Source organism: Chlamydotis macqueenii, chromosome 1 (genome assembly GCF_036417535.1).
Source record: "Chlamydotis macqueenii isolate bChlMac1 chromosome 1, bChlMac1.mat, whole genome shotgun sequence".
NCBI classification, from domain to species: domain Eukaryota; kingdom Metazoa; phylum Chordata; class Aves; order Otidiformes; family Otididae; genus Chlamydotis; species Chlamydotis macqueenii.
Window position 1 is genome coordinate 26,950,044 of NC_141556.1, and position 15,635 is coordinate 26,965,678.

General features: G+C 37.7%; 1 protein-coding gene across 2 annotated transcripts in view; it reads right to left on the reverse strand.

Moving 5' to 3' along the window:
- CFTR (CF transmembrane conductance regulator) overlaps nt 1–15,635 on the reverse strand; it is an 89,072-nt gene that overhangs the window by 44,589 nt on the left and 28,848 nt on the right. For both annotated transcript variants that reach the window (XM_086739999.1, XM_086740000.1), the window contains 2 exons: nt 12,882–13,073; nt 1,626–1,720 (listed from right to left, as the gene is read on the reverse strand). In XM_086739999.1, the coding sequence (XP_086596125.1) occupies nt 1,626–1,720; nt 12,882–13,073 (287 nt within the window). The remainder of the gene's footprint in view (nt 1–1,625; nt 1,721–12,881; nt 13,074–15,635) is intronic.

Consider the following 15,635-nt stretch of genomic DNA (forward strand, 5'->3'; position numbering starts at 1 on the left):
TCCTGGAATAATGGTAGCACTCCAATTATTGCTATAATTTGTACGTTGAACTTAGTAGCTATACGTGACTGGTTTTAGGGCACTGGGCCAGTGAGCTAGCTCGAACCCAGGGCACGCACTGCTTTTTCCCCTTGGTCCTTTCTTTCCCCTGGCTGTAGCTGCAGGCACTGACAGTGCTGCGTAAGAAAGATGGACTCAGGCAATCTCCATCTGCTTCTCATGATGGCTGGTTGATGGCATTTCCAGCAGGATTCTCATTTCATATGACTTTGCACAGAGTACACCAGACGCACGTAGGCAGCCAGTTCAGGCAAATAATGTCAACTTATTGTCAGTGTGGATGGGTACAAGCCAGGGCTGTAATCCTAAATTTTCTCCTCTACTTTTCTCAGAGCTTCATCTGCAACCCACACCTCAACGCCTGCACACCTTGCTGAATGCTGAGCTTAGACTGGAGCCCAAACAAAATGTAAAGCAGATGCAGCCACTGTCTTTGAGACATTTACTTGTTCAAAAACAATAACTATACAGCTGACAATAAATATATCGGTTCTGCAACCCTCAGTAAATGAGCTGTGACCATCTGAAAAGTAAGAGAGATGATTATTCATAAAATCTGGGAAATACTTCACATAAATGTTGCATTTTAAATTAAAACTTAAGTGGGTTTAGTTGGTTGGTTTTTTTTTTTTTTTGCTCTGAAAACTTTTGCTCCCCCTCTCCTCTCTTATCTTACTGCTTGAAACAGAACCATCCATATACCTCTTCCCTCTCACAAATCTGCTAGACATCCACACTGAAAGCCTCTCTATTTTAATGAATTCATCTTTTAGCCTCACACAGACATGCACATCTTTCCTGGGATGCCAGTGTGGATCACCACAATGGGATTTTACTTCAACCCAGCATGGGAACCAGCACAATTTGCACTTGGCACAGAAATAAATGGGGTCATTTACACATCAGAGCTATCATTACTGGATTTCAGACGATAGCTAAGTGATTCTGTGAAACACATAGCTAATTTACATGACAAACATGTTATTGTTCTGTAGACCTTCAAAATTACTTACGAACATTGGAAGGTCAAACAGACAAGGCCAGGCCATTATTCACAGGTACTGACTAGTCATTGCTCTCCACTTTCTCTTTTTAAAACAGAAAAAGACCAAAACTACTTTTTGAAAAACGGCATTTTTTTCATTTTAGTTACCTGTAGACAGGGAGTATGTCATTAATCAATATATAAACTGCTTTGTAGAAGTGTCATAGCAAGGAGAGATCCTGGAATGTTTCTTATTGGTATATTTGTGCGCGTTTCTTTGGTACTTAGAAAGCTACACTTAAAGGTCTGAATCTCCAAACGGCATTTTGCATCAGGGAGGGTAAGATTTGTATTCAGCTAAGCCACAGCATGCATCTGACAGCAAACTTAGAATTCCATAAATAAATATGCAAACATAATTGCACAGCAAAACTCAGATTTCTGAGAGTAAAATTAAGCTCCTGATACATCTGGAGGATATTTATTTAGCAGGACTTGGTCCATATGTATTAAGTCCTTAGTCAAAATTCTTCCCTTATACATGAAACAGTACACCACTTTTAGAGAGCAAAATACTCACCTTGCTAGTGAGATTCGTGCTCGCTGCCCTCCGCTCAGAATGATTCCACCTTCACCCAGAACTGTATAATCTTTGTCTGGGAACTTGGAAATGTCCTGTTAACAATTTTTTTAAAGAATCAGACACGTATTTTCCATATCCAAGAAACTCAAGCTACAGACCAGGTGGAAGCATAGTGTACAACAGAGTACGGACAAGTTAGAGAGAAGTTGTTAAAAAAAAAAAAAAAAAGTCCCACACAGGTTTACCTCTTTCATTTGTTTCTGTAATTAGAAATGGTGATAAAAGAAAACATATCATTCTATCACAGAGACCAATCATGAGCTGCAAGATCTCAAGAGCAAATATTTGTCTTAATTGCTACGTCTCCATAAAAGCAAGGAATGTACCTTCATGCAATATCAATCCAAGACATTAACCATTTGAGTTTTCTGCCAAATAACAATGATAAATGCACTTGCCACTGAAGTTAGGGAGAGCAAGAAGTAAACTCTGGATCTAAGCTCTTCAAAACCCAGAGAAATTTACACTTCATGTAGGTTCATTAAAAAAGGCTTTCATAAAATTCCTAGCCAGGAATGCTAGGAATGCTCAAGGTTTGCAAAAGGTTTGGGAGCCAAGTTCCACTGCTTGGGTTATAAGTTGCTTATAACTCATGACTATGCTAAAAAATAATCTTTAGCCAGTGATGAAAACAGAAAATACAATTTCACTTTCATGTAAGACAGAAAAAGGAGAAAAGGACATCCTCATGCACCACTGGCAGAGGTGGCCAGAAATTTTCTTGACAGCAGTATTTAGCACCAAAACTGAAGATCCATGCAAACCACAATAATTCAAGGAAGTGGAGACATGGAGAATAGCTTGTGTGCCTGAAGGCTGTCTAGTTTTTCTACTTTTACAGTTGCTCTGACAAAAAAAAATAATAATAATTCTGCCTTCAAGTCTTACCTGGCCTATGACCTTAAGCCAATATAGTGAGACCACTATCACTGTGGTGGCAGCATTTTCCAGAGACTTTTCCCTAGAAACACAGGCCAGATGACCTCCCTGTACCCCAGGACTCCCAGAATTCCAGTGGGTACGACTCCAGGGCAGTTTGCCATGTGCCAAGCTGGAAGCCCCAAGCACCCCAGAAGCTCCCAGTGCCTGCACTCCCCCCTCAGCAGCATCAAACTGCCGCTCTCACTGCCTGTGCACACACTCCCACTCCCAAGGCAGGGATCTCCCACAGTCAGGAAAGCTGACAGAGGCATCTGATACCAGAAAAAAAAATCAGCTCCAGTGCTCTCATGCTTTGCAAACATTTTCTGTTTAGTGCAAATTCTAGGGGAATAAAAAGTGGCATGCAAAATCCCTCAGAAAATGAGCTTCAGGGAGCAGGCTTTAGGTAGCCTCCTGGCATAGGTGGCATGTTTTGGGATCTCTCTTCCCCGGAGCAGGTGATGGGCATGCAGGAACTCAGCTGTCTGCATGCACTCTGCAGCACCCACAGAAATCCTGCAGCTTCTGGGGAAAAGACTGGAAGACACGTGAAGCACTTCTAGGGCAATATGACCTGGGATTGTAAATTAAGCTGCTCTCTAGAAGTTTGCATTTCATACAAAGTCAGATATAATCCAATTTTGATCACTCCTGCTGTGATTTTGACAGCTAATAACTCTCTGTTGGGCAGCCTTTTGTTATGCTGAGCCTCTGAGGTTTTGCAGAACAAATAAATAAATAAATAACCTTCCAGATAAATGTTTCCTTCTTCCTCCCCTGTAAATTGGCCTGACCTCAGGAAAAGAGTGAACAATGCTGTTCAGCCCTGGATCAGTGACAGATGAAAGGTCCAGCCACTCAAGGACTAGAAATTGACTGCCTGGTCTGTCAGGAAATGGGAGATTCTCCCAACTCTTTAATTTGATAATAGCGTTTACTTCCTGACTTAAAGGATTCTGTCCTTAAAATCAATATGCTCTTATGTATGGAAAAGCTATTGCAGGTGATTTCTAAATTCTTCTCAGGTTAACTAGTTATTTCCCTCTTGTAAAGGGAAAGAGACACAAACAAATCCTGGTCCTAATGTATCAGCTCAGGTACCTGCAGAAAGAGGCATGTGAAAAACAGTCAGCAACATATTGAAAGGCAGACTTTCTCAACATAACAAAATCATGCTCCTATAGGTCATGAAGTATTTAGAGAGAAAATGTGAAATTGTGGCAAAAAAAAAAAGTTTTTCTGGCATTTATTTGAGATGACCTGCTCAGATCACTTGGGGTTTCACTATGCACGTGGGAGTCATGTTATTCATCTGTAACTTTGACATTTACCCAATATCTTCACCTAAACATTGAAATTTGTGTGGTTAAGTATCTAGATATCTAAGCTGATTTCAACTGTTTCCCTTTTTTACCGTACTGCTGCCTGCAATGATGCTGATGCCATTGCTGTTCCCTGATTCTACTTCTTCAAAAAAAAGCCCAGGTGAAGAACTGTGCCCCGTGTGTCTTTCTCTACAAACAGGGTAAAATCCTAGCCCTACTGAAATCAATTCCAGGGCTCCCATTGTTTTAAATGGTGGTGGGATTTCGTCAGATATATTTCTTTGCAGGTGTGTCAACATGGAATTTTAATCAGACTTTTAATGAGTTCCCCTTCTGCTCTCTTCTACCCTTCACCTCAGGATAATACATGGCATGGAACAGACAAAGAACTTTTCAGGCTGTAATTATAATAATTAAAAATGTTTAGTAATTTATTTCAAAGGCGTAAACAGAGTGATGAAGTCCAATAGACACACAATGCTATTTGTTGGAACATGCATTACCTATTGTAAAAAGTACGTAGGGCTGGTCCAAACACATCCTTGCTGTCATTTTATGCAGGAAGTGAAATCAAGCCAGGGACAAATCTAATGTAATGATGCTGAACAGCACAAAACCCAGCATATTAATGAAGTAACCATTAGATTTTCTTTAACATATCTACATTTAAATGCTTAAATTGAGAAACTTACTGGTAACTATTTAGAAAAGAAACCCCCCACAGTTCCCACAAACATTACTTTCATGAGTTCTTCTAATATCAGGAGCTAACAAATCTCAAGTTGCACACCCAAGGAGAAGGCATCCCTTTTAATATCTGTTTGAATTTTTAACAGTGTAAATGTCATATTCATCTACCTCAGCAGGGATGACCCTCACAATACCTTTGGGCTTGGTATGGAAGAATATAGCTGAGATAGTTTAAAGTAATATCTCTTTTCAGGGTGAATAAGAAATATGGTCTCCTTAGAAAAAAAGAAACCTCAGAATGGACTTCACACTCCAAGTCTTTTTTGTAGAAAGTGTTTGTAATCAAAATTATTTGATAAATCATTAGCAACAATTATTATAATACAGCATGACAGAGAATAGCTTCTAAAAACCATGCCTCTCAGCAAATAGTTGTTTTATATATCCAAGGCTACTTAAACCACTTAAGCAGTTCTAATGATAGAGCATATGTATTTTACTTATGAGGCCCCTCTTTCTTCCTTAAATATGTCCTTAATGATGTGGCTTTTGATCTTCGCTCGTCTGCCTCCCCTCCAAAAAGATAAAACAGTCATAAAGCTGATGGAACAGAGTAGCGGTCTTTACTCCATTTCATCGTCACTAACACCTTCCTCCATTTCATTTCATTTTTTTCTACAGTTCCAGTTTCTTTTACTATCTCTATCCCCTTCATCTTTTTCATTGCCATTAACATTCCCGATGTTTATTCTCACAGTTCCCAGAAAATACCCCCATTCACATTGCTACCTCCTTCTTATCTACCAAAGTACTCCCCTTTTCACCTTCTTCTTTCTCTCTGTGTTTTAGAGAAGCTGCCTCTGAATACATTTTGCAATTCCTTTTCTGTAGTATGCACTATTTGCAATAAATTAAATTTGAAAAAAATACTGAAGCCTTTATCATAGAAAATTACAAGTAAATCTGAATATATCTGCCAAATGAATCCGAACGTAAGTTAAGCAGAAGCAGCACCAAGGGTTTCAAGCAGGAGTTGCAATACTATTCCATCCTATTTGATAATTTTTCTCTTTAGTTATAAGAAGAAAATTTACTGTTACCTGCCTTCTCACTAGCATGATTATTTCTGTACTTCCAAGCAATTATATTCAATTCTAATACACCAATGACGTAAAAATGGAACTGAAACAATCCTCCAGAATTGAATTCAGGGATTACTAAAAATCTTTAGATAATGAATTTGAAAATGTCATTTTTGCAGAAAGCATAACTTTTAATTTGTCCTGATTTTCAGAAAAGAAATCTTAAAGGTAAGATAAATATGAACTAAACTGCAAAATTTGAAGTTTTAAAGTTTTGAAAACAAGTTTTGTGTTCAACTAGTGAATGTTTCTGTTAATTTTATAAGATTAAGAATTTTCAGTAATTTTTTTTTGTATCTTGGCTCTCATTTTCCTGGGCCAGAAGTCAGAAAACCAGATATTTTAGAAGTATTTCAAATCAGAAATGACTTTTTAAAACTTTATTTTATTTAGGTAACTCTCCTCTCTCTGCTTATGATTCCTGAAGCCGAAGTTTTTGTTAGATTTCAGCCGAACCATTTATGAAGGATTCATGATCCAAAAGCATAAGCTTTGTTTTTGCAAGAGTTTGTGACCTTGAGCAGAGTGTCAGGCTCACCCAAAACTCACACGTATGCTGGCAAAACTCGCTTTCTCTATGGTGAAACATTCCCGTGGAACAGATTTTTCAAACATGAAGTAGTCGGTATGCTGCATGTGGATAGGTTAAACGCAGGGTAAGGGAATTAAACATGATTCCAGAAGTGACACAGAAGATAGGATAACGTCCAAGGTAATCAGTCCAGAGCCCTGTGCCTAAGACAGGGAAAGGGGTGGGGGCTCTGAGCAACCTGACGTCCCTGCTCCTTGCAGAGGGGGTGGACTAGATGACCTTTAAAGGTCCCTTCCAACCCAAACTATTCCATGATTCTAGGATTATGAAATAGGTTCTTAACTAAATGATATCAACACAGAACATTGCAGAGAAGCTCTGTTAAATATATTTACTTGATCGCTGAGAAACTTGAAGTCAGTGCATTTGGGAATTTGAGTCTACTTTTTTTCTCTGTAATCAAGATGCTCCCCTGCTATAAACAAACTGTGCTAGTCTATTTACTTCCAGTTCCTCCAGGGAACTCACTGTGTCAGCATCTTCACAGCTGACCTGCCCATGATTTTGGGCTACAGACAAGAATTTTGTTTAGAAGAATCTGCCCGTGCCAGTGGATCATACCAGTACAAGGTGGAAAAGGTCTAAAGGTAGCCAGCTTTTGGGCCCACACATCTGAGATGCCATGGTTGTAGTGGGAGATTTGACAGATTATGTGGACTTTCTGCCTGAAAGAGGCATTTATGCTATTTAGGCTGTTTACATTAGGATGAGATGAACTTCACCTTGACATGCCTGTTGCTCTCCCCAGCTGTGAGGACAGGCTAAGTAACGCTCTCACATAGTTTACACTGTAGACATGTACCTGATTAGGTAACCAAGATATCTCTTAAAATCCTCTTCTAGACTACGACCTACTACAAAGCACTTCTTTCCAGACTTGAATCCTTATTGTTCCTCTCTTCCACACTGTAATCTGCCAATATCCCTTGTGAAAAACAGGCACAAAACCAGGGCACAAAGTATTTCACTTACTGACACAAACCCCCAAACCAACCAACCAACAAAAAACAAACAAAACCAAAACCAGCACAGATAAAAGGGGCTGGAGCAGTACAGTGGGATGCAAGGATATGTGTTTCTGTTTCAGTGTATCCTTGACAAAGCAGTGAACTTCTCACCCAGGGATGGATGCCATCCTTTGCAAGGAGATGTTGAACACACAGGAACACTAATCAGGGCTTGGCATATTGGCTGTCTTTTTCTTTAGTTATTCTCTCTATAATCTAAGTTCTCAGATCAAAATTAATCTCCTGCACTCTTTATAAAACCAACTCAAAAAACCACAGGATTTGGCCACAAATTTATTTAGTACTATTATATTATTTGATTTTGCATGGAAAAACTTCCTGCATTTGCATGCCACGTTAAACATTACGTTTATGAGCAGCTGGTGGCTCTCAAATCAGAACATGTGTTTACTTTGAGAGTGGTAATCTCTTAAAGGTAGTTTGCCATTATGTGTTTATGGTCTCTTAGGTAACTGTTGAAGGATCAAATGAACTAACTAGGTGGAAAAATATCTATCTTACTTTGCTAAAAGGTAAAAACAGAAGTTGTGGCAGTATAGTTTTGAAACTAATGAATTACTGCACCACTTCACGTGGGAGATGACACTTGTTTATTTTTTTAACAAGAATAACTATAAGAGGCTGGCTTCTGCAGTTTTTACTGGAGGAACGCATTCTCTTAGGATTATTTTGCTCAATGTTAACAGCATTTAGACACAAAGATTCCCATTTCAACTGTCCAAAGGTTTTAGCTTTTCAACTTAGCAAGTGTGAAAACCAAACAAAAATCCCATACCTTGTGTATAGTAGGCTATTAATACTGATTTTTCAACCTAAAAATCTGAAAAACAAGCCACATTCCTTCCCCATTTCTCATTACATCAGTAATATGGATTTTACAAAACCTATTGGCTACTCCTATAAATGCCCATTTATATTCATGTTATCCCTGCCATGACATTAATAAAACCCTTCAAGCTCCAGGGAAGTTATGCTTGTGGAATTACTTCAAATTTAGTAGCAAGTTTCCATAGACATATAAACTCATCCAGTTCACTTCTCCCAGTGGCTTCTGCTATTAAGCAATGAGAATAAAAATCAATTAATTATGCAGGATGGTTTCTCAGTGTTAAATTTGTTCATACTTCATCCTTAATTTGAAGTGCTAGGCAAAAGTTCATCTTCTCTTGCTAATTGATTTTTACCATGAATGTGATGAAAAGTACTTGATAAAAAGGTTAATAAACCTTGTCCAAAAAAAAAAAAAAAGGTAGCATAAGCCAAGGCAGCATCAATTCATCTTATCTTACTTTTCGAGTACCTTTAAGCTTGCCTATGGGAACTGTCTTTAGGAAATGGTTCAGAAGCTGTAGCAATTACATCTTGGCTTCTCTATATTATAGCATGCCAATTTAAGATTTTAAAGGTAATAGATTTGTGATAATGCCTGCATACTCAAAATTAAACCCATTCCAACAATTTATTTCAAAAAAGCTTCTGAATAAAGAACAAATGGCAAGGACTACTGATCTGTGCTGGAATGCTTTGATCTAGAAGTTGAAAGCCTTCACTTCCATATTTGCAAACTGGGACTTTCATTTTAGAAGACATTTTAAATTAGGTACTCATCCTGCTTGCTTGCTAAAATATTTGCTATTTCTCTAAGAAAAAAAAAAAAGAGGAAGAAGGCAGAGTAGAAGGAACAAGCAGGTCTTCTCCTATGCCTTTTTGTAAAACTTTTTTTTACTGTGATGTTTCACAGAATGTATCATGGAATTTAAATGTATTGGGATTCCCTTTAGTTCAGCATCACACAAGAATACAGCCGATGCCTACCCACCACTTACATCTCACTACAGCCATAATTAGTTTGTGCTGAGCTTTCAGAAATAATTTTTGCCAGTAAGGCTGTTTCTATAGGATACCAAGAATGCTAAGGTAGCTCTTATTTACAGTCTCTTCAGCTCAACTCCAAAGCAGTCTTTCTGTTGTTCTATCACTTTCCACTTCTCTCCTCTTAACTTCTGCCCATTTCCAAACTCCAGTAATTAGAACCACATTGTAAAACATGATTTTACCACCCCTGATGCCTTACTTAGCCTCAAAGAAAAAAATATAATCAAGAAATGTAGTTATAATCAAGTCCTGAATCATTTTACACATATAAAGCAAGCTCCACTACCATAAAAATATATGTATAAGCTGTACAAACAGAAGTTTAAAAAGTACCTTAGGCATGAGAAAAAAGGATACTTGAGAGACGTGTACACACTAACTGAGCCTGTAAACCCAGGCACAGACTGAGATCCTAATGCATTCTGCACTACACACACACACTTTTGTCAAACTACCCCAGCAGAGTATTTAAGAGGGATGCAGTCCTCCAATATACCATAATAATTTTCTTTTTAATCTTAATCTTCTGTTTCACAGTATGACATTATAAACAGGTGTACTGGCACAGTTGAGGGGTAGGTGAATTGCAGCAAGGCAACAAGAATAAGAAGCTGAAAGCAGAAATCTCTTAAGCTGAGTATACAAGTCAAGGAAGTACAACATGTGGCAACCTGAACCTCTTCGGACTAAGAAGCGTCCCATTTTAGTGTTCTAAATTGCTATAAACTTATGGAAGCTCATAAAAGAAATAAAAGAAAATATTTTTGTTGTTCATAGTTTCATTGCTTTCCAGTAATGTTAATTGTGAATATTCAAAATTTATTAGAGAACAAACCATCTTTTTAACCTTTCTTTTGATGGTTCCATACATAAATAGAACAAAATGTAAAGCTGCAAGAATACTTTTAGAAAAACATCAAAAATCCTTCTTCTATCCAAAAAAAAGCATACCAAAGAACACCTGTTTTTTAGGTAATGGTGAATATAACCAGATTTGCCATTCTTTAGGACTTACAGAATAAAAATCTAACATATAACACATTCTAAGCTCTAAATAAAGATCTTATTTCCTATACAGTGAAAAATTTGTTCTTGGACACCTAAAAATATGGAAAGCTCTGAGAAATATTTACTTGCATGTTCAACCTTTCATAATTAGTTTGAGATAAATTTACCTTAAGTACTTTGCAACTCTAAAGAGGCTATAAGTGATAATTCCTTAGCAAATCAACTGTGTACCAATCCAAAAAGCCAGAAGGCAGAAAGGCAGAAAAATGTAGCGCTGACTTTTCGGAAAATTCTTATGCACCCCAAATTATTTAAGTTACACTTGCTTCACATAATTTACATATCTTGATAGACCTAAAACAAAGTGCAGAGCACCTTGTATGAAGTCATACAGCTTCGGTGTCCTGTTCTGCTGACGGACAAGAACGGGCTATTTATGGTGTTTCAGGAAGCCTCAAACCTATGTATATGGTCTGACGTGACCCACATAGTGCAACCTGTCATACTGTACTGGCATTAACAAAGACAAAGGGAAAAAGACATCAAATTTCGGAATTGGACTAGATCTTCAGCATGCTTCCTTTACAGGGTGATAGTGGAGATGGCAAAGCAAAGGGGGCATTTTGCAGGTATGTTACTTTTTGCAGCAGTAACACATCTGTTTGTGCACTGGGTCAAAGAAGATGGCTTTGTGCTTCCAAAAAAGTTTTTGTGAGCATAGAGCTTGGAAGTAAATCTCACTTAGCCACTGTTAAGAGCTGTATGTTAACTGACTTTCAGTATATGTGCAACGAGGAAATAAACTCTCTTTTATCACCAATCCTTGGTTCACCTTGAAGAGCCCGCACAAGAAACACTCAGCAACGGGCTTTCATTCAGGTGGACTACATAACTACCTAGGAAAGTTGCAGAGAAGAGGGCAAGGTAAACTTCCTTAGGCAAAAACTCTCCAGTACCTCTCCTTTCTGAGGAATTAGAACATACACAACCTGAATCCAACAAAGCTCTAACCTTTATCGTAATAAAACCCTAAAAGGTCACACTGAGAAATAAAAAGGTAGTTAACATTTGAAATCTATTCTTCAATCTGCCATACCAAGTCCTGTTCAGTAACTAAGTTGTGAAAGCTAATGAGAATAGAAAGCATAATAGCAATAAGGTAATGCATTTGTCTTCCTTCCAGGCCATTCTGCCTTCTCTTCAGACCAGCCCAATTTATTCAGCTTCAGCCCAGAAGAAAATATCCTCATAAGTATCAAACTTGGTCTCAAATAATGAGCCCTGGTAGGAGGTGAAGCATATCATTCTGCACAGAGCTGCACCAACACAGATCAAAGCTGGCTCGATTGAGCCTGTTTGGAGAACAAAAGATCTGCAACCTACTGAGACACCAAGCCATCCCACTGACACCGAAACACCAAGGCGTCCCACCAAGACACTGAGTCATCATTAACCACCTTCTGCTCTAGGAAGAGCCTGGGCTGGGAAGCCTCTTTGGGCAAGGACAGTTTTGAACTGCTGAAGCCAGCTGTTCTTGGAGCTTTGGCATTAACTACCACTTGTAAGACTGGGGTTAAGAATTACTCTCTTCGAAAGCCTGACACAGAAGTTGTTAATTCTCCTTTCTTCAGAAGCTTTCAAAGAAGATTTCCAGCAAACCACAATCCAAACACAAGCTGAAATGGCCATAAACGTATATGAAAAGATTACTTTATCGCTTAACTATACCCTGCTCTGAGATAAAGCGCAGCAACCTCATCTTACTTTTAAACAGACTGGCTATTGTTTTCTTGCTTGACTGGGCTAAAGGAAAGTATGTTTCACCGTGTGGCCTAAAGACAGATCCTATTCAGCACAGTTAAATATTTATTGTTTTCATCTACATGTTACAGACAAAATGCCTGATCTTAAGGCACAGCAATAAGGGTAGAAAGGTCTAAAATGCTGGCTCCTTTTCTATCTTGCAATGTGAAAAGAGACCTTTACCTACACTACCCTCTGGCAACATCAAACAGACATAACGACGTTTTCACGTCATCGTACTAATTGTGGGCATGTCACATAAAGATTGATCCTGCAATCATTTCCAGCATGAGAATTTTCAGTGTACGCACAGAAAAACTCAACTTCAGTCAAGATTTTCCTCTAAATAACTTGAGTTTCTGGCACAGAGTTCTAATTATTCCTGGAGCCATTTTTGAAGTGCAAAAGAAAGGAGGAAAATAGTTTAATTTCCAAGATTGTAAGGAAAAGCATCTTTATAGGGAGGAAACACAAAAAAAATAGTGTGTAGAAAAAATACTTCTTATATAATTTCCTTAACATTGATATGTTTACCCAGGTTTTTAACTAGCAAGGAAGACTGAGAAGGCAGACACCTTATAATATCTGAGTCAGCTTATTTAGCTCCTGTTGTGTAAACTGGCACTGTCAGTGTATCTCCCAAGGAGCTGGCAACAGGCTGACTTGCAATTCCACAAAATTGAGATACCAGACTGAGTTCCTTAAATCTCAGAAACATCTCGCTTACTTAAAGCTCCACTCCCTGGATTATTCTTTGGGGTTTTTCACTTGAGTTGGGTCACAGGTCTTAACAGTCCTAGATAACTGACCTCTTCTAGTTGGCAGGCTTTGATGACACTCTTGTATCGGTATTCATCATAGGATACACCAAAAATTATGTTTTCTTTTATTGTTCCAGGCATTATCCAGGAGACTTGAGGTGAAAAGGATATCCTTCCACTGTGTTTAATTTTGCCCTGCGAAGGCTCCAGTTCTCCCATTATCAACATCAGAAGAGAAGTCTGAAAAATCATTAACACTTGGTTAATATATCAGAGACCCACACAACCATAAGAAATGCTAAACAAAATAAGAGTCACTCTGTTAAGTGACTTAAATGGTACATTAGTCTTGTAAAGAGTGTCCCTGTAAGTACTCATCTAGTGCAAGCTGCATTAGTGGAGATTTTCATGATATGTATGGTTCTGAAAGGCCTCTGAAATGAGAGAAATTGCATTCAATGAACAATAAAAAATGTGTAAGATACATTGTATAAAAGGCACACTGCTGCAAAAGTATATATTTTTAATTAAATTCCCAGTAATTTTACAAGTTAAAAATGTGAGTATCTGTAAGACACATACAGTCACAAGGTATTAGTATTTATGAAGAATGTAATTTGATTTTTAACTTTATCAGTGACTATTTTGTTTGTTCTTTGCACAACACAATTCATGTTTACAATTTTGCTAGTGTTCATAAGCCTTTTATCTGTATTGCCTTGAAAAAATGCAATTTCTTTGTGTATGTGTATACAATTACTCACAAACTGCTCAGTGCAATCTGAATTTTCCTCTGCAACTGTTAAATCATTTACGTGAATACATGACCTAAGTATATTTACTATTTCCCTTCATAAAAGAATTGATTGCAATTTCAGTACTGACATGTTATAATTTCAAAGTTAATCAGTAGCTTGTAGTAACCTTGTCACACATCACTGACTACTAGATCAAAGAATAGAATTGAGAAATACAAGGAAAAATATGTTACAAAGCCATTCCAGTGGTGTTCTTATCACTAATAAACAGTCAACAAAGCTGGGACGTAACAGCCAGAGATCTAAAAATCTGTCTAAGTCACAGTTTCATGCTGTCAAGGCCAGAGATCCTTTGACAAGTTATTCAATATGTGGGGGCAGTCTCACGAGATTCTTTCCATTATACCAGAATCTGAATTTTCCAAAATGCTGAGTAAGATGTTTCTGATCTTGCAAAAGACAGCCGTTTAGTATGTTTTGCACACTGGATGTTAAACTACTGTATCTTGTGCCATATAACATAAATGGAAAAAAAAAATCCAAATCCAATCCTATCTAATATTGAAGCATTATTAAAGAGCTGGTGTCAGGCTTAATACTTGTTATATAGCAAATAAGTGTGCTGTCTGTTTCACACACCTGACAATTCCTGGAATATACAGTAACAGTCTCAAGCAACATGAAGGAAACCTTAAATTAAGAGGGTGTAAGGAAAAGAGAAACTCTTTTTTTTTTTTTGGGGGGGGGGGGGGGTAAATCTTATTTTTTGTGAATCTTTCAGATACTATTATAAGCCTTTTATCTTTGTTGCTTTGAAAAGCACAAATTTGTTGTATGTAAATATTCACATAAACTGCTCAGTGTGATCTGAATTTTCCTCAGTTTCCTAAGTAGCTAAATAAAGGAGATAGACTTACATCCTTCAGTGCTTTCTAGTTGACATTTTTGTATTACAAGTATCAGCTTTAGCAACAGCCATCTGAGATGATCAGCAACATAGGAAAACTATTCTGTTAATTCAAAAGTATCACACTAAAATGCACCTTCAACGTATCAGCTTGAGGACAACCTCATGTCCTGAGTCCCTTACTCTTTCCTAGTGCTATAATTATTGAAAAATAACATAGAAGCTTTGTTCATATTGAAATGGATAAGTCCTTTGCCATTGACTCCAACAGACCAAAGATTTTACCCAATGCAAATAAAACAAATCAGAATATGTTCACCAATAATTTGTTAAACAGGAAAAGTTGCCAAACACATAACAATTGCTTGTTTTGATTTTCACATCTCCTCAGAAAACCCAGTCAAGATCAAAGATGCATCTAATTATTTGCTGTTCAGAGTGAATAAGAGTATCACAGTTGAATTGATATTAATGAGGTTAATCAGATGTGTTATCTGCAAAATAAATGTATTGATAACATTTTGGGGTTCTAAAATAATGATTAATCTAAACCACAACTTTTCTCAGAAAGTCATCAGTTTCAGCAGCACCTCCCCACGCTTTCACACAGGACTTAGGGAGCCTGTCTGAGTGAGGCACTGTAGGAACCGGAACACAAGTGACCAGGTATTGCCACATGTCCAAGGCACGCGTTTTAGTTACCTGGCTAATCCCTGCCAGGCTTGTCAGGTTATTGACCATCTTGTGTTAAAGTTTTTCCTTAAAATGTTAGCAAAGTAGGAAAAAAAAAAAACAAAACATCTGCTTTCTAGCACATGGGGCCATTTGGATATCTATGCTATGTTCTCTGGTTTATTGTTTTAAAGGGAGGGAGATTCTCACCATGAGCATTAACTTTAGGTTTCAGTCTGAATTATTTCTGCAAATCTCCTTTTACTTCCTATGGAAAAACAGTTTTGTAATTTAAATTACTATTTCCTTATTAAGTCTGTATCCTTCTATGCACAAAGAATATCCAGAAAACTCTTTCTCCTACTAGCCACAGAGGAAAATTTCAAATAACAATTGGCCATTCTGTTGGCACTTACTGCTTATTCATACTTTTTTCCTGCAGCCATCATTTTTACACGGAGCACA